Raw genomic sequence first — 18361 nt, 5'->3', positions numbered from 1 at the left:
TGATATCTTACAAAGTTAAACATACACTTAAAATACAACATAGCAGTTCTGTTTCTAGATATTTTCCCAAGAGAAATAAAAACTTATCCTATGAAGTAGTTGTGCAAGAATGGCCGTAACAGCTTTATTTGTAATAATAAAGGATTATAAGCAAACCAAATGTCATCAACAGGTTAATGGATTAAAAGTTGTGGTATATGGGGCGCCTGGGTGGCTCAATTGGTTAAGCGACTACCTTTGGCTCAGGTCATGATCCTGGAGTCCCGGGATCGAGTCCCGCATCGGGCTCCCTGCTTGGCGGGGAGCCTGCTTCTGCCTCTGACCCTCCCCCTCTCATGTGCTCTCTCTCTCTCATTCTCTCTGTCTCAAATAAATAAATAAAAAAAAAATCTTAAAAAAAAAAAAAAGTTGTGGTATATGTATAAAATTTAATACTCCTCAACAATAAAGAGAATAAACTACTAATACATGTAATATGGTAATATGGCTAAAGCTTATACATACAATGCTGAGTGAAAGATGCAAAACACAAAAAAGGACATATTCTAGACTTCCATTCATATGCAACGCTAGAAAAGGTACATCTAGGGGCGCCTGGGTGGCTAAGTCAGTTAAGCGTTTGCCTTCGGCTCAGGTGATGATCTCAGGGTCTTGGGATCGGGTCCCACATTGGGCTCTCTGCTCATTGGGGAGCCTGTTTCTCCCTCTGCCTCATGCTCTGCCTACTTGTACTCTCTGTCAAATAAATAAATAAAATCTTAAAAAAAAAAAAAGAAAGAAAATGTACATCTAATCTGTAGTGATATCAAAGCAGATCAGTGGTTGCTTGATAGCCAAGATAGGAATTCTGGGCCTGATTGATAAGAGGCTCATATAAGCTAGCTGACATAGTACAACATTGATTTAACAATCCTAGGATTTACATTCCTTTCTTGTGTACCTGACACATATCAAATTTTTTTCTTTTATTCTTACATTAATCCCCATACATTACATCATTAGTTTTAGATGAAGTGTTCCATGATTCATTGTCTGTGCACAACACCCAGTGCTCCATGCAGAACGTGCCCTCCTCAATACCCACCACCAGGCCAACCTATCCTCCCCCCACTCCCCCCCAGAACCCTCAGTTTGTTTTTTAGAGTCCATGGTCTCTCATGGTTCGTCTACCCCTCCGATTTCCCCTGCTTCATTCTTCCCCTCCTGCTACCTTCTTCTTCTTTTTTTTTCTTAACATATATTGCATTATTTGTTTCAGAGGTACAGATCTGAGATTCAACAGTCTTGCACAATTCACAGCGCTTACCAGAGCACATACCCTCCCCAGTGTCTATCACCCAGTCACCCCATCCCTCCCACCCCACCCCCCACTCCAGCAACCCTCAGTTTGTTTCCTGCGATTAAGAATTCCTCATATCAGTGAGGTCATCTGATACATGTCTTTCTCTTTTTGACTTATTTCACTCAACATAATACACTCCAGTTCCATCCACGTCATTGCAAATGGCAAGATCTCATTCCTTTTGATGGCTGCATAATATTCCATTGTATATATATACCACCTCTTCTTTATCCATTCATCTGTCGATGGACATCTTGGCTCTTTCCACAGTTTGGCTATTGTGGACGTTGCTGCTATAAACATCGGGGTGCACGTACCCCTTCAGATCCCTACTTTTGTATCTTTGGGGAAAATACCCAGGAGTGCAATTGCTGGATCATATGGTAGCTCTATTTTCAACTTTTTGAGGAACCTCCATACTGTTTTCCAGAGTAGCTGCACCAGCTTGCATTCCCACCAACAGTGTAGGAGGGTTCCCCTTTCTCCACATCCCCGCCAACATCTGTTGTTTCCTGACTTGTTAATTTTAGCCATTCTGACTGGTGTGAGGTGGTATCTCATTGAGGTTTTGATTTGGATTTCCCTGATGACGAGCAATATTGAGCACTTTTTCATGTGTCTGTTCGCCATTTGGGTATCTTCTTTGGAAAAAATGTCTGTTCATGTCTTCTGCCCATTTCTTGATTGGATCATTTGTTCTTTGGGTGTTGAGTTTGATGAGTTCTTTATAGATTTTGATACTAGCCCTTTATCTGATATGTCATTTGCAAATATCTTCTCCCATTCTGTCGGTTGTCTTTTGGTTTTGCTGACTGTTTCCTTTGCTTTGCAAAAGCTTTATATCTTGATGAAGTCCCAATAGTTCATTTTTGCCCTTGCTTCCCTTGCCTTTGGTGATGTTTCTAGGAAGAATTTGCTTCGGCTGAGGTCAAAGAGGTTACTGCCTGTGTTCTCCTTTAGGATTTTGATGGACTCCTGTCTCACATTGAGGTCTTTCAACCATTTGGAGTCTATTTTTGTGTGTGGTGTAAGGAAATGGTCCAGTTTCATTCTTCTGCATGTGGCTATCCAATTTTCCCAACACCATTTGTTGAAGAGACTGTCTTTTTTCCATTGGACATTCTTTCCTGCTTTGTTGAAGATTAGTTGACTATAGAGTTGAGGGTCCATTGCTGGGCTCTCTATTCTGTTCCATTGATCGATGTGTCTGTTTTTGTGCCAGTACCATGCTGTCTTGATGATGACAGCTTTGTAATAGAGCTTGAAGTCCGGAATTGTAATGCCGCCAGCTTTGCTTTTCTTTTTCAACATTCCTCTGGCTATTCGGGGTCTTTTCTGGTTCCATACAAATTTTAGGATTATTTGTTCCATTTCTTTGGAAAAAGTGGATGGTATGTTCATGGGGATGGCATTGAATGTGTAGATTGCTCTAGGTAGCATTGACATCTTCACAATATTTGTTCTTACAATCCATGAGCATGGAACGTTTTTCCATTTCTTTGTGTCTTCCTCAATTTCTTTCATGAGTATTTTATAGTTTTCTGAGTACAGATCCTTTGTCTCTTTGGTTAGATTTATTCCTAGGTATTTTATGGTTTTGGGTGCAATTGTAAATGGGATTGACTCCTTAATTTCTCTTTCTTCTGTCTTGTTGGTGTATAGGAATGCCACTGATTTCTGTGCATTGATTTTATATCCTGCCAACTTTACTGAATTCCTGTATGAGTTCTAGCAGTTTTGGGGTGGAGTCTTTGGGGTTTTCCACATAAAGTATTATATCATCTGCAAAGAGTGAGAGTTTGACTTCTTCTTTGCCAATTTGGATGCCTTTGATTTCTTTTTGTTGTCTGATTGCTGTGGCTAGGACTTCCAATACTATGTAAATAGCAGGGGTGATAGTGGACATCCCTGCCATGTTTCTGACCTTAGGGGGAAAGCTCTCAGTTTTTCCCCATTGAGAATGATATTTGCTGTAGGTTTTTCATAGATGGCTTTTATGATATTGAGGTATGTACCCTCTATGCCTATACTCTGAAGAGTTTTGATCAAGAAAGGATGCTGTACCTTGTCAAAAGCTTTTTCTGCATCTATTGAGAGGATCATATGATTCTTGTTCTTTCTTTTTTTTTTTTTTTAAGATTTTATTTATTTATTCGACAGAGACAGAGACAGCGAGAGTAGGAACACAGCAGGGAGAGTGGGGGGGCGAGAAGCAGGCTTCCTGCTGAGCAGGGAGCCCGATGTGGGACTCGATCCCAGGACCCTGGGATCATGACCCGAGCCGAAGGCAGACGCCCAACGACTGAGCCACCCAGGCACCCTTGTTCTTTCTTTTGTTAATGTATTGTATCATGTTGATTGATTTGCGGATGTTGAACCAACCTTGCAGCCCAGGAATAAATCCCACTTGGTTGTGGTGAATAATCCTTTTCATGTACTGTTGGATCCCATTGGCTAATATTTTGGTGAAAATTTTTGCATCCATGTTCATCAGGGATATTGGTCTGTCATTCTCCTTTTTGATGGGGTCTTTGTCTGGTTTTGGGATCAAGGTAATGCTGGCCTCCTAAAATGAGTTTGGAAGTTTTCCTTGCATTTCTATTTTTTGGAACAGTTTCAGAAGAATAGGTATTAATTCTTCTTGAAATGTTTGGTAGAATTCCCCTGGGAAGCCATCTGGCCCTGGGCTTTTGTTTGTTGGGAGATTTTTGATGACTGCTTCAATTTCCTTAGTGGTTATAGGTTTGTTCAGGTTTTCGATTTCTTCCTGGTTCAGTTTTGGTAGTTGATACATCTCTAGGAATGCATCCATTTCTTCCAGGTTATTTAATTTGCTGGCATAGAGTTGCTCATAATATGTTCTCATAATTGTTTGTATTTCTTTGGTGTTAGTTGTGATCTCTCCTCTTTCATTCATGATTTTGTTGATTTGGGTCATTTCTATTTTCTTTTTGATAAGTCTGGCCAGGGGTTTATCAATCTTGTTAATTCTTTCAAAGAACCAGCTCCTAGTTTTGTTGATCTGTTCTACTGTTCTTTTAGTTTCTATTTCATTGATTTCTGCTCTGATCTTTATTATTTCTCTTCTCCTGCTGGGTTTAGGCTTTATTTGCTGTTCTTTCTCCAGCTTCTTTAGGTGGAGGGTTAGGTTGTGTACTTGAGACCTTTCTTGTTTCTTGAGAAAGGCTTGTATTGCTATATACTTTCCTCTTAGGACTTCCTTTGCTGCATCCCAAAGATTTTGAACAGTTATGTTTTCATTTTCATTGGTTTCCATGTATTTTTTTAATTCTTTTTAATTTCCTGGTTGACCCATTCATTCTTCAGTAGGATGCTCTTTAGCCTCCATGTATTTGAGTTCTTTCTGACTTTCCTCCTGTGATTGAGTTCTAGTTTCAAAGTATTGTGGTCTGAAAATAGGCAGGGAATGATCCCAATCTTTTGGTACCAGTTGAGACCTGATTTATGGCCTAGGATGTGATCTATTCTGGAGAATATTCCATGGGAACTAGAGAAGAATGTGTATTCCGTTGCTTTGGGATGGAATGTTCTGAATATATCTGTGAAGTCCATTTGGTCCACTGTGTCATTTAAAGTCTTTATTTCCTTGTTGATCTTTTGCTTAGACGATCTGTCCATTTCAGTGAGGGGGGTGTTAAAGTCCCCCACTATTATTGTATTGTTGTCAATGTGTTTCTTTGCTTTTGTTATCAATTGCCTTATATAATTGGCTGCTCCCATGTTAGGGGCATAGATATTTACAATTGTTAGATCTTCTTGTTGGATAGACCCTTTAAGTAGGATATAATATCCTTCCTCATCTCTTATTACAGTCTTTGGTTTAAAATCTAATTTGTCTGATATAAGGATTACCACCCCAGCTTTCTTTTGGTGTCCATTAGCATGGTAAATGGTTTTCCACCCCCTCACTTTCAATCTGGGGGTGTCTTTGGGTCTAAAATGAGTCTCTTGCAGACAGCATATCGATGGGTCTTGTTTTTTAATCCAGTCTGATAGCCTGTGTCTTTTGATTGGGGCATTTAGCCCATTTACATTCAGGGTAACTATTGAAAGATAGGAATTTAGTGCCATTGTATTGCCTGTAAGGTGACTGTTACCGTATATTGTTTGTGTTCCTTTCTGGTCTATGTTGCTTTTAGGCTCTCTCTTTGCTTAGAGGACCCCTTTCAAGATTTCTTGTAGGGCTGGTTTTGTGTTTGCAAATTCCTTTAATTTTTGTTTGTCCTGGAAGCTTTTTATCTCTCCTTCTATTTTCAAAGACAGCCTAGCTGGATAGAGTATTCTTGGCTGCATGTTTTTCTCATTTAGTGCTCTAAGTAGATCATGCCAGTCCTTTCTGGCCTGCCAGGTCTCTGTGGATAGGTCTGTTGCCAATCTAATATTTCTTCCATTGTAGGTTATATATCTCTTCTCCCGAGCTGCACTCAGGATTTTCTCTTTGTCCATGAGACTCGTAAGTTTTATTCTTAGATGTCGGGGTGTTGACCTATTTTTATTGATTTTGAGGGGGATTCTCTGTGCTTCCTGGATTTTGATGCGTGTTTCCTTCCCCAAATTAGGGAAGTTCTCTGCTATAATTTGCTCCATTATACCTTCTGCCCCTCTCTCTCTTTCTTCTTCTTCTGGGATCCCAATTATTCTAATGTTGTTTCGTCTTATGGTATCGCTTATCTCTCGAATTCTGCCCTCTTGATCCAGTAGTTGTTTATCTCTCTTTTTCTCAGCTTCTCTATTTTCCATCATTTGGTCTTCTATATTACTGATTCTCTCTTCTGCCTCATTTATCCTAGCAGTTAGCGCCCCCATTTTTTATTGCACCTCATTAATAGCTGTTTTGATTTCTACTTGGTTAGATTTTAGCTCTTTTACTTCTCCAGAAAGGGTTTCTCTAATAACTTCCATATTTTTTTCAAGCCCAGCTAGTATCTTTAAAGTGATGATTCTGAACTCTAGATCTGACATTGTACTAATGTTCGTATTGAGTAGGTCCCTGGCAGTCAGTACTACCTCTTCTTCTTTTTGTTGAGGTGATTTTTTCCATCTTGTCATTTTGTGCAGAGGAGAATAGATTAATGAGAGAACAAAATGCTAGCAGAGTAACCACGTCCCCAGAAAAAATACTCTAAACAAATCAGAAAAGACCTGAAGCAGTGGGATAAGAAAGGGAAAGAGAGAAAAAAGAAAAAGAAAAAAAAGAAAAAGATAAAAACAAACAAAACAAAACAACAACAACAAAAAAACCAGAATGAGATCAAATATGATCAGGCTGGTATATAGATCAGTGCCACACACTAGATTTTGGGTGTATTTTGGTCTTTTAGAAGAAAGTGCCTCCCAAAATTTTAAAGAAAGAAAATCTTATGTATGTACAAAAATAAGGGTTGATATGATGAAGGGATGGAATATGACTGTAAAGATGGAAATTATAAAAAAAAATTATAAAAGGAATTGATAAGAAGTTGTTTGAAAAAAGAAAGAAGAGGATTTAAAAAAAGAAAAAAAAAGGAGAATGTGATCAGGCAGAGGAGTAGAAAATATCATATACTAGAGATTTAGGGTATATTTTAATCTGTTAGAAGAAACTATCTCAAAATTTTAAAGAGAGAACAACTTATATATATATGGCAAAAATACGGGTAACTACTATGAAGGGATAGAATATGACTCTAAAAATGAAAATAAAAATGTTTTTTTTAAAAAAAGGGATTGATGAGATGTTGGTTGAAAAAGGGAAAAAGAAAAATTCAAAAAAAAAAAACAGTTAAAAAAATTAACTTTGAAAGACTAAAGGATCTTGGTAAAAAAGGCATGAATTCTATGTGCAGTATTCCCCTAGCGCTGGAGTTCTGCCGTTCTCATTGATCGGTGAACTTGGTCTTGGCTGGCTGTTCTTGCTGATCTTCTGGGGGAGGGGCCTGTTGCCGTGGTTTCCAAATGTCTCTGCCGGAGGCGGAATTGCCCCGCCCTTGCCCCCTCCCGGCTAAGTAATCTGCTCGGGTTTGCTCTCCGGAGCTTTTGTTCCCTGCGAGCTTTCCGTACAGCTTTGGAAGCGGAGAGTGAAAATGCCGTCCTCCCAATCTCTGTCCCAGAGGAGCCAAGAACTTGGGGCCCCGCTCATCAGTGAGCCCCCAGAGAAAAGCCATCAGTCACTCCCGTCTCCCTGGTCTCTGGCTGTACTCCGTGCTCACCCGGCCTGTGACCGCGTGTTTCTATCTCTGGCACCCGACCCCGGGTGGAGTCTCCAAACCCAGCAGATCCCTGCGGTGCACTCCCGCGCGGCTCCTCCCGGGGGAGGAAGGTGAGTCTCCCCGGATCTGCTGCTTGTTGGGTCCCTGCTGGAGGACCAGGGGCCGACTGTGCCATGGATCACGGTTTATGGCCACCCCGAGCTGAGAGCCCGCGCCTGGGCTCCGCCTCTGCAGCCGGCTTCCCTGCTCCGTTACCTGGGAGCTCTGCCACACTCAGGCACCCCCGGTCTTTCTGTGACCCCGAGGGTCCTGAGACCACACTCTCCCAGAGGGTTCTACCTCCCGTTTAGCCATCAGAGTGATGTCCCTCAGTGGAGCAGACTTTTAAAAGTTCCGATTTTGTGCTCCGGGGCTCCATCACTTGCCAGAAGCGGCCGACGGAGGCCCCTCCCCCGCCGTCTATCCTCCCGAATATTGCCTCGGATTCACTTCTCCACACGTCCTACCTTCCAGAAAGTGGTCACTTTTCTGATGAGAGAGTTGTTGCTATTCTTTTCTTCGATCTCCTGTTTTGTTTGTAGGTGTTCAGAATGGTTTGATCCCTATCCAGCTGAATTCCTGAGAGGAGACGAAATCCAGGTCTCCTACTCCTCCGCCATCTTGCTCCACCCCCCCACACACACATATCAAATTTAACCATATTTTGGGTCATAAAGAAATCCTAAACAAATACCAAACTTTTGAAACCATTCAGAGTTTGTTCTCCAATTACAATAGTATTTTAGGCTAGAAATCAATAACAAAATGAAAATTAAGAAATCCTCCCTTACCAGAAAATTAAAACAAATAATAAATACCTCATCCATGAGGTAACTAAGAATAAATGATAAAATATGAAAACATTCTCTCTGAGGTCAAAGATGCATGAAAAATGCCTGGTATCACCACTTCTACACTGGTAGTTCTACCTAGTGTAATAATGCAAAATATAAAAAAAAACCAAACAAACAAAAAAGAAATATAATTGTCATTATTTATAGATGACATGCTTGTGTACAGGAAAATCCAAAAGAATCTAGAAAAATGTATAAGAATAATTAAGTTAATTGTGCACACAGTCTTTAGATGCAGGCTAATACAAACAGAAGAGAATATATATTCAGCTTCATTAGTTATCAATGAAGTACCACTTAAAATCTCAACTGTAAACCTGCCAAAATGGTTAAAGTGAAAAATATGAGGAAAAAATGTCGGTGAAGATATGTAGCTATTGGAACTATCAGATATTGCTGGTGAAAGTATAAATTTGCTGGATCACTTTCACTTTTTATGTGGAAGTATCCAATAAAACTGAATATGTGAATTTTTATGACTTTGCAATTGCACTCTCAGGTACATACCCAACAAAATTTCATGTATTTGTTAACCAAAATACACGTAACAGACTATTCATAAATTGCTATTCATAATAGCCCTAAACCACTTTAAAGTCCATCAACAGTCGAATGGATAAATAAACTATGATTTTTTTACGTTGGGGATGTTATATCAGAATGAGAATTAGGTGATTTCATAAATGAAATTTGATTGAAAGAAACCAGATGCATAAGATTATATGTTGAATTATTTAATATGTATGTTAAATATTTAACATACATGTTATATTAGATAATATATGAATATTACATTTAAGTATATTTACATATATTTATGTTATATATAATATATTAATTATACAGTATATCATATATTTAATAGATCAATATCAATATTATATATATATTTACATATATAATATATAACCCACATTACACACAATATGTTTAATTATGTATAATATAGTTTATATATTATATATATTTAATAATAGATTATATCAATAATATATATGTGAAAATGAGAAATAAGAAATTGCTTGAGAGGTGAGGAAAATAGTGTCAGGGAGTATAGCAAACCTTTTAACAAGTCTGGCTGTGTTTTAAGGTAGGATTTTATGAACATTTAAATACTACATGAAAATGTCATTAAAAAGAATACCAGAAAGATACAGTAGTATAAAAGAATTACTAATTGTGCACAGTCCCCAAGAAGGCAGGGAGAAATAAAATCTAGAGCTCAGTTAGCAGCACTGGTTATAGATGGAAAAAGAGATAACACTTTCATTTTAATGGAAATGGCTAAGAATATAGGTTGGATTTGGGCAGGTTCATTTGCTGCTTCTATTTTTGTTTCTAATTTACTGTTGCTATTTTGTTTCCTTGCTTATTTGTTTTATATTTATTTTAGGTGAAATATTCTGCAGAACAAATGAGAATACAGAGTGCTAGAGCTTTGATGAGAGTAGAAGTTTGAACGAGTGTTTGGGTGGAAGGAGTTCAATACTGGCTGAAGACACAGCACAGCATTGTCTGTCAGCTTCAGGCTGGTGTCCATCCATTTAACTAGAAACCCATTTGCCCAATGGAGGGATTCTCTACAAGTAGGAGAGAGTCACCAATGGATCAGTGCTAGGGACATAGGTAGTTCTCTTCTACTAGATGTTTGTAGCAGAGGCAAATGAACTAAGAAATGTTAGCTGTTGCTAATAGAGGGGTTAAAATGGTAGGAAGATGATCAAGAGAGATTTGAAAAACAGCAGGAATGTGAAAAGATCTGTGGACTGGAAGTCCCTGCATGGATTGGGAAACTGATACCATTTGGATTTTTAACTTCACACAACCTACTTTCCCCTTGCCTTTGGTCATGCAAGAGATGAGGGTAGGATCTAGGGCCAATACTGGTGCTTCCTTGCTCTCAGTCCAGAGGTCTCATAGCCATCAACAAAATGTCAGATTGAATACGGATGGTAGATGCCTGTGGAGAGGACAGACCTCAGTGCTCTGTCTGATGTTGGAGAGAAGAGAAAGCACAGGTTGGAACATGGATGTTGAGACAGGCAAGCCAAACCCTGCCCCTGCCTGTGAGCTCTACTTAGGAAAGAATATACTATTTTTTCTGAATTTGTGTAACTAGTGCCTGGGCTGTAAAGGTTATAGAAAATTAGTTCTTCAGTTAAGCATTTGTCTTTAAGTCAACATGGTTAAAGGATAGTTAAGGAGAGCTCATTGATATCACCAACCATGTTTTTATAACAGGTCATTTCAAATAGAATTAAAAGGCATTCTGAGTAGCCACCTGAACTGGTGTTATGTTTGTGATTATTTCCTTTCAAGATGATGCAAAATGTTTTCGGCCTGGAATATGTGCTTCAGAAAAAAATTAGCTTTGAAAATGCTTTTTGACAGGATAGTATTACAAATGAATAAATGTCATATTTCACTTCATGTCTGGCTGTCTCGGTGGTGTTAAATTTCTTAGTTATTCCATGCATTGATTTTCCCCCTTTCAACTTAAATTGTCCTTTTCTGTTGTCATGTTCTAATGGAGAGTTGGCAAAGGACAAATTAACTATGTGAGTTTTATCAGTGGCCCTTTGAAATAACTCTTCATATTTAAAGTGGAGCCACCTTCTCAATTTAATTATAAGCTTGACAATTTCAATTTGGATATGTAACTCCATTTTGACTAGCCTTAACAAAGTCCCTAATTTGATTTTCCCATTAAGCCAGCCTGCTATTTAACATTTTTGAATGCATCTGAAAAGAGAAAATGGTTTCAATACAGGCCATTCTTCTAAAAATCTGTTCAGAAACAAAAGAATATGTTAAGCAAGTATTGGGATAAAATTAGCTCCTCAAGAGAGGTTCAGGATGGATAATAAAAACATATTGAATTAGATGATGGATTTTTGCTGACAAATATATATTTAAGCATTTCCAATGGTGTACAGCTACCACTGTTAGGTCAATCTAGAAATGAAAATGATGCCTATAAATTAGAAAGGCTGTAAAAATTTGTCAGTTTTTTAAGAAATATTATGCTGTTGTTGTCTACCAACACCCAGACATAATGCCCTTTCACATTACCTATGTTAATTTATTTCTAAATAATTTAACTGAGAACTTTAAAACTAAGTAAGGGTTAAATAGCACCTGCAGGGCTTGGGGACCAAATCCTGATTTCTTTCTTTCTTCTTCTTTTTTATCATTTTTAAAAAAATCATGATAAGTGTATTCTTTAATCCTCATCCCCTATTTCCCACATCCCCCACCTGCCTCTCCTCTGGTAACCATCAGCTTGTTGTCTATAGTTAAGAGTCTGTTTCTTAGTTGGTCTTTCTCTCTCTCATTTTTCCTTTGCTTATTTGTTTTGTTTCTTAAATTCCACACGAGTGAAATCATGTGGTATATTTCTTTTCACACTGACTTATTTCACCCAGCATTATACTCTCTAGCTCCATCTATGTTGTTGCAAATGGCAAGACTTCATTCCTTTTTATGGCTGAATAATATTCCATCATATATATGTATTTATATATGCATATGCATGTGTGTATATATGTATATATATTTATATATGTATGTGTATGTGTGTGTGTATATATATACTACCATATATATATATATATATATATATATATATACACATACATATATATATATACACATATATATACACACACCACATCTTCATTATCCATTCATCTCTCAACAATGGACATTTGGGCTGCTTCCATATAAATATGTATATTGTAAATAAAGCTACAATAAACATGGGGTGCATGTATCCCTTTGAATTGGTATTTTTGTATGTTGGGGGTAATTACCCAGTAGTGTTATTCCTAGATTGTAGGGTAGTTTTATTTTTAATTTTTTGAGGAAACTCCATACTGTTTTCCACAGTGGCTGCACAAGTTGGCATTCCCACCAATGTAAAAGTGTTCCTTTTTCTCCACATCCTCACCAATGCTTGTTGTTTCTTATGTTGTTGATTTTAGCCATTCTGACAAGTGTGAGGTGGTATCTCATTATAATTTTGATTGCCCTGTTGATGAGTGATGTGCATCTTTTCATGTGTTTGTTGACCATCTGGATGTATTCTTTGGAGAAATGTCTGTTCATGTCTTCTGGCCATTTTTTAATTAGATTATTTGTTTTTTGGGTTTTGAGCTGTATCAGTTCTCTTCCAATCCTAGTTTCTACTGCAAGCCAAGGCAAATAAATTAATTTTATTTGCGAATCAGAGAAAATTTGGTTTATATTTACACTGTGACACATTTTAAAGATGAAATGATGTTATGAAGTTCTATGTCCTAGAATCTATAATATGGTTTGTTTATGTTTTTTTGTTATCTTATTGAGACCCACATTTTAAAATTTAAAAATCTTTTGTTATAAAATAGTATTAATCTAAAAGTTTTTAAGTTGTTTGGAGCTTATAAGGATGACTATTTCTATTTGCTATTTCAAAAAAAAAAAAAAAAAGCTCTTCCTAGAAAATGATGGAATATAAACATTATCAAATCACTATCCTAATAGAATGCCTTGGCTAGTAGGGTAGCTTCATTTTTCTTAGTACCAGTAGACATTACAAAAGTTCTATAACTTTCCCCAAATCAGTTATTAGTCAATTCTTAAATTTTAGACATTATATTAATGTTAGTGCAAATTCTCCAACTATTCATACCTGAAAATAAACACACATTGGAAGTGACATATTACTGAAAGGCAGGGTGTATGATGGATAAGAGCACCAGGTATTTGAACGAGACTGCCTTGGCTCAGATTCCAGCTGTACCATTTAGCAGCTGTATTGCCTTGAGCAAGTGACCAAACCTTCCTGTTCCTTTGTTTCCTCATCTATAAAATGGAGATAATAGTAGTACTTACCGCATAGGGTTGCTGTGAGTGAATATATGTCAACTACTTAGAACAGGGCCAACATACAGGAAGCACACAATAGATATTAACAATTGTTATAAGCTGTTATTATAATTGGAGCCAAACTCCACACATTTGCCTTTCAAGTATTGTGTTGTGCAGGTGCAACATCCACCAGAGGTCTTTAAGCTTAGGTAAACACTGAGACTCACAAGAATTGCATAGTCTACACTTGGCACCAGTTTACCAGGAAGGTTTTAGGAAAGGAAATACATCTTTTCAGGCAACATCAGGCTTTTCTCTCCCCAGGAGTCCCAGTAGCAATAGCTTGCATGGCAGTTCTCACAGGGGTTGGGAAGCTATGCTTTCCCCAAGTGACGGCCCAGGTGCAAGGGGATGAGATCCACATCAATGGGAGTGAGGTTCACTTTCTGAACTCCTCATATAAAACGCGTATCTGATAAAGGTCTTGTATCCTGAATATGGGAAGTTAGAATAGTCTAGTACAAGACATTCTAATGAAGACATTCTAGTGTCCTGACATAATGTAGACGAGAAACTTAGAAAATTAGAAGAAGGAATAACTACCTTATTTTTTATTACTCTTGGCTATCAATATCACAATAGGATTTTGACAAGGGTTTACCAGCAGGGGTTCCACCTTGTTGTAGTTGTGGAGGATTTATATCACAGGTATTTAACATTGGTTTTTGTAGAAAGATCCAGACGTTATATAGTAGTCACATGGACAAAAAGTTGGCATTTTATGAGGAAAAAGAAAATATCTTTATTGCTGTTGAACTACTCCTTTTCCATAGCAAAGCATTATCGACATATCTCTAAGTAGGACCAAACTTTTTATCTGAAAACATTTTTAGACCTGGACAAATTTGTACTGTAGCTTGAAATCACAGAATACATACCACAAAGCACAGCAGAGACACTAAAATAAAATAAACTAAGATTCCTATAAAATGATAATATCGACTCTATTTAGATGGTCATGATTTGGATTGTTTGCAAAATACATCTTACATTTAGGGTAAGGGCTAATTTACTAAACATAATCTCTTTATATTTATTTAGATCTTAAAAAAATGTGGCAGAACTTACTAATTTATGTTTGGACATAGACAATATTGAGAAACTTACTGTAACATTAGTGGACCAACAAGCACAGTTATTTTAAAGCCACACCAGAGTTGTAAGAATAAGCACAAATCACCAGCATAGGAAGCGTGGCTGTCTTCCCTTTTACTGTGGTAAGAGAACAGATTTCCAATTAATCAGAGCCCTTTCCTTTAGATCAAAATGCTCTTTAAGAGTTATGTAAAACCTTGTCCCCTATTATGGAAAGGGGGGTTAGAAAGCTTGAATACACATATTTACATATGACCTTAGGAGGTTTGAGGTCTTAGAAACTATTTTTGTTCTTTGTTGATACTTTGATCAAGAACGCTTCATCCAGATCATAGAGGAATGTTACCAGATGTTAGGGAAAGTAGCTCCTTCTATGGTAAACATTTCAAGTTGCATTTGCCTAGAAGAATGTTCTGTTAATGAAAGTGATTCATCATGGTACGAGAATCTTTGGACCGGGGTTTTATAAGTCTGATTGGTTTACTGTACTGAGCCTTTAGAGTATATTAACATTCTTGTCTTGCACAGGTGCATTTGTGAAATTCAGAAAACTTTGTTCAATAAGTTGAACACAGAGATCCCAAAGTGATGCATTGTCCAGCTCAAATTTACCTTTGTTTTCACAAAGAAGGTTTTATTGAATACTTCCCTTGAAAGATTTATCATCAAAGTGGACCTCAATAAGATTATAAAAATTTTTTGCAGACAGGAAATTGTGCAGTTACTCTCTATGAGTAGGCTTGAGCCACTGCTTGGACCTCAAACAAAATTTCCTACCATTTGTTAGGCTTGTCTGTACACCTTGCTTGTGTGACCAGTGATTTGGCTAATAGCAGAGCGATACATCTTAGCAGACATAGCTCTTAGATTTCAAAGATCCTTATAGAATGCCTGACAAGTTTTTGTCATGAAATGACAGAATTCTTTTAGCAATTGTCCTAATCTGTCTGCAAAACTAGTGTTCACGTTCTCCTAGGGGGATAATTTGTCCTATGGTTTTTCTGAGTCACCCAGAGGAGAAGTTTTACTATAGCCATTTAGAATTTTAAAATAAAAGGCTTTGTCAGAGGCCAGCATAAGAGATCACAATGGCATAGACAGGGCTTTGCTGATTCAATGAAGAAAGAAGACAAGCCAGTATCCACATTTTAAGGCATGGATTGAACTTAAACATCCTCTCTAGGCTACTGATTTCTATATACCACTTGTATGGAAAAATCAAAAGGAAATGAAATAAAATGCAGTCTATACATGATAAGATTACAAAGTCAAAAGGAGGAGACATGCATGTGAAAGAACAAGAGGGTAGGAAAGCCAAAGCCACTGGTGAAATCCTGAATGATAGCGGGTCTCTAGAATGTTCTTCCATGAAAGACTTTATGGTAGCACAGGGCCCTTGGAGTAAACCAGATATTTTCATGTTTGAGAGAGAAAACTACCAAGGATCCTCAATACTATTCATGTTAGTTCATCATTTAGAAAAATTTTCTTCTCCCTGTGGTGAGATTGGGAACTACTTTCAGAATCTAACCAGCTCGCAGAGGTTTTGAATAAAAATTGCTAATTATTAAAGGACAGATTTCAGCCTCTAATCTGTCCATAGAGGAACACTAATAATGAAGTGCATTATTCTATTCGAAGTCTAGTGTTTTTTCTTTAAAGTTGTGTACAGTTTCAGAAGCTCTAAGTGTCCTCTGAAATACGTGGCGGTGCTTCATGAAATCCTGTTTAATGTTTGCAGAGCATTTGTCATTCCTGCCACATGTACAGATTTTACATTTCTGGCTTCAGTAAGTAAAACGACTTAAAGATGTGTAGTTGCCAAGTACTACTGCCTTTCAATTTACATACTTTTTGGTGTTACCTTTTCAAGGATTTCAGGCTTGGCATATAATGGAGCTAATTAAATTACCGCTGCCCCAGGCACATAACCTCAGCTTACTACTTTCCTTCGTTCATTTATTCTGTATGTGAGATGAGACTCCTTGAGCTGCAAAGGTAGAGTACTCAGGCCATGCAGCTGCTGATGGATTTTAGCAACCACAGAGCCAGTGTTTGAGTCTCAGCCCTGACAGCGCACATCACAGAGAAGTGACAGTGGAGGCACATCTCCCTGTGTGAGTTGGCTGGGGATGACAATCTGCCAAACTAAAATAATGGAAGAAGCATTAGTTGTATAAAAATGAACCAACTCAGTTTAGCTCTAAGGTGTTTTGCAAAACTCGAGCAATATCACTCCATTTATCCCTGAGATTATTTTTGTGAACAATCCAGAAGACAACAATTAAAAACAAAAGCATGTGGGAAAACGTTTGTTTTAGTACTTTCATTAGTGCATCTTTATAATTAGACGATTTTGTCAGTCTTCATAAGACACAAAGGAAATGTATTTAATAGCAATCAGCTATTTGGCAATCCCTGTACTAGGTCCTTGACACATATTATTTAACTTTAATAAGTATTTTTTTCTATCAAATATTTTAAGAAACTAGGATGAAAATGATTAAATGATTTGCCCAAGTTCTAAGGCAGACCTGGAATTTAAACCCAACCTTATTTGACTGAAAAGACTTGGCTTTATCTACTTTAATACACTGCATGATAGGTTTAAAAGTTCTGTGTTTAAAAAAAAGAGACACTTTTAGGTGGACTTCTTTGGGAAATGTTCATGAAAGTGAATGGTATACATGCATATGTACACCTGTATGTGCTGTATGTGTGTATCATATTTATCTGAAACTATAAATTCCCTAAAAGGAAGAATTTTCAGTTGCTGTTCTTATAAAGTAACTTACACATACAATTGCTTTTATTGTGGACAGTCATCTTTTATAGAAAATGCTCAGAATTATCCCTGGAAATGGGGGAGATTCATTACAAAGAAAGCGGCGACCATCTGGACCTGGACCTTATAATAGTATATAGAAGTTATAGAATCCATTTCACTGAAAACCAAGAGACGGAAATTAATCTTTTAAAAATATCATCTCAGAAGATAGAATATGAATATATTTATGCATCAAATAAATAGATAAATGATAAATTTAGGTGGATGGATTAATGTAGATAATTTACATAGATACATAAAATGGGGATTAACTCATTTCTGGGGTGAAAACAGAGTGGCACATTTCAGTTTCTGTAACATTAAATCTCTTTAAATTTCTGATTGCATTCTTGAACAATAGCTCTTTTTTTCCTCCTACAGTTGGACAGCGTCACCTCCCTGATCCAAGCAGCCAAAAATTTAATGAATGCTGTGGTGCAAACAGTGAAAATGTCTTACATTGCCTCAACCAAGATCATCCGAATTCAGAGTCCTTCTGGGCCCCGGCACCCAGTTGTGATGTGGAGAATGAAGGCTCCTGCAAAAAAGCCCTTGATTAAAAGAGAGAAGCCAGAGGAAACTTGTGCAGCTGTCAGACGAGGCTCAGCAAAGAAAAAAATCCACCCAGTGCAAGTCATGAGTGAATTTAGAGGAAGGCATGTCTACTGAACCCACTATTCTACTCTAGTGCTTGTATTACAAAGTCCTGGTGAAACACAGTGCTTTAATTTTACACTTAATTAATTCTGTAAGTTCACTAACTTTTAGAATTTAACACACAAATAACATAAAACATTGGAGGCGGTATGTATTTGGGATCATGTCATTGCCATCTTTTTCTGGCCAGCACCTAATAAGTATGCAATACATGCTTGTTGAATGAATGAACCTTTTAGATGTCACCCAGCCTTTCCTATCACAGACAATAGCTTACATTCATTACCAAATGAACATTGGAGACTCGAGTGAGTCCTGTTCATCTGTAAAAGCTCAAATACACTCACCTCATCATTTTGAACTAAAACATTGACATGAGCTCTTGACTTCGTTTTCAATGAAAGCAAAAGACTTCATATTTTCCCAT

At 37.4% G+C, this 18361-nt stretch overlaps 1 protein-coding gene across 1 annotated transcript in view; it reads left to right on the top strand.

Annotated features, from left to right (window-relative positions):
• Positions 1–18066, top strand: part of LOC118017833 (catenin alpha-3-like) — a 1833615-nt gene extending 1815549 nt beyond the window's left edge. Inside the window, exon 19 of the mRNA XM_035016112.1 lies at positions 17659–18066. Coding sequence (XP_034872003.1) covers positions 17659–17946 — 288 coding nt within the window. The 3' untranslated portion in view covers positions 17947–18066. The remainder of the gene's footprint in view (positions 1–17658) is intronic.
• Positions 18067–18361: the final 295 nt, after the last annotated feature.

Source organism: Mirounga leonina, unplaced genomic scaffold (assembly GCF_011800145.1).
Source record: "Mirounga leonina isolate KUSES-001 unplaced genomic scaffold, KU_Mleo_1.0 Mir_106, whole genome shotgun sequence".
Classification (NCBI taxonomy): domain Eukaryota; kingdom Metazoa; phylum Chordata; class Mammalia; order Carnivora; family Phocidae; genus Mirounga; species Mirounga leonina.
The sequence above is the reverse complement of the archived record's forward strand: the minus strand, read 5'-3'. Positions and strand labels throughout refer to the sequence as shown.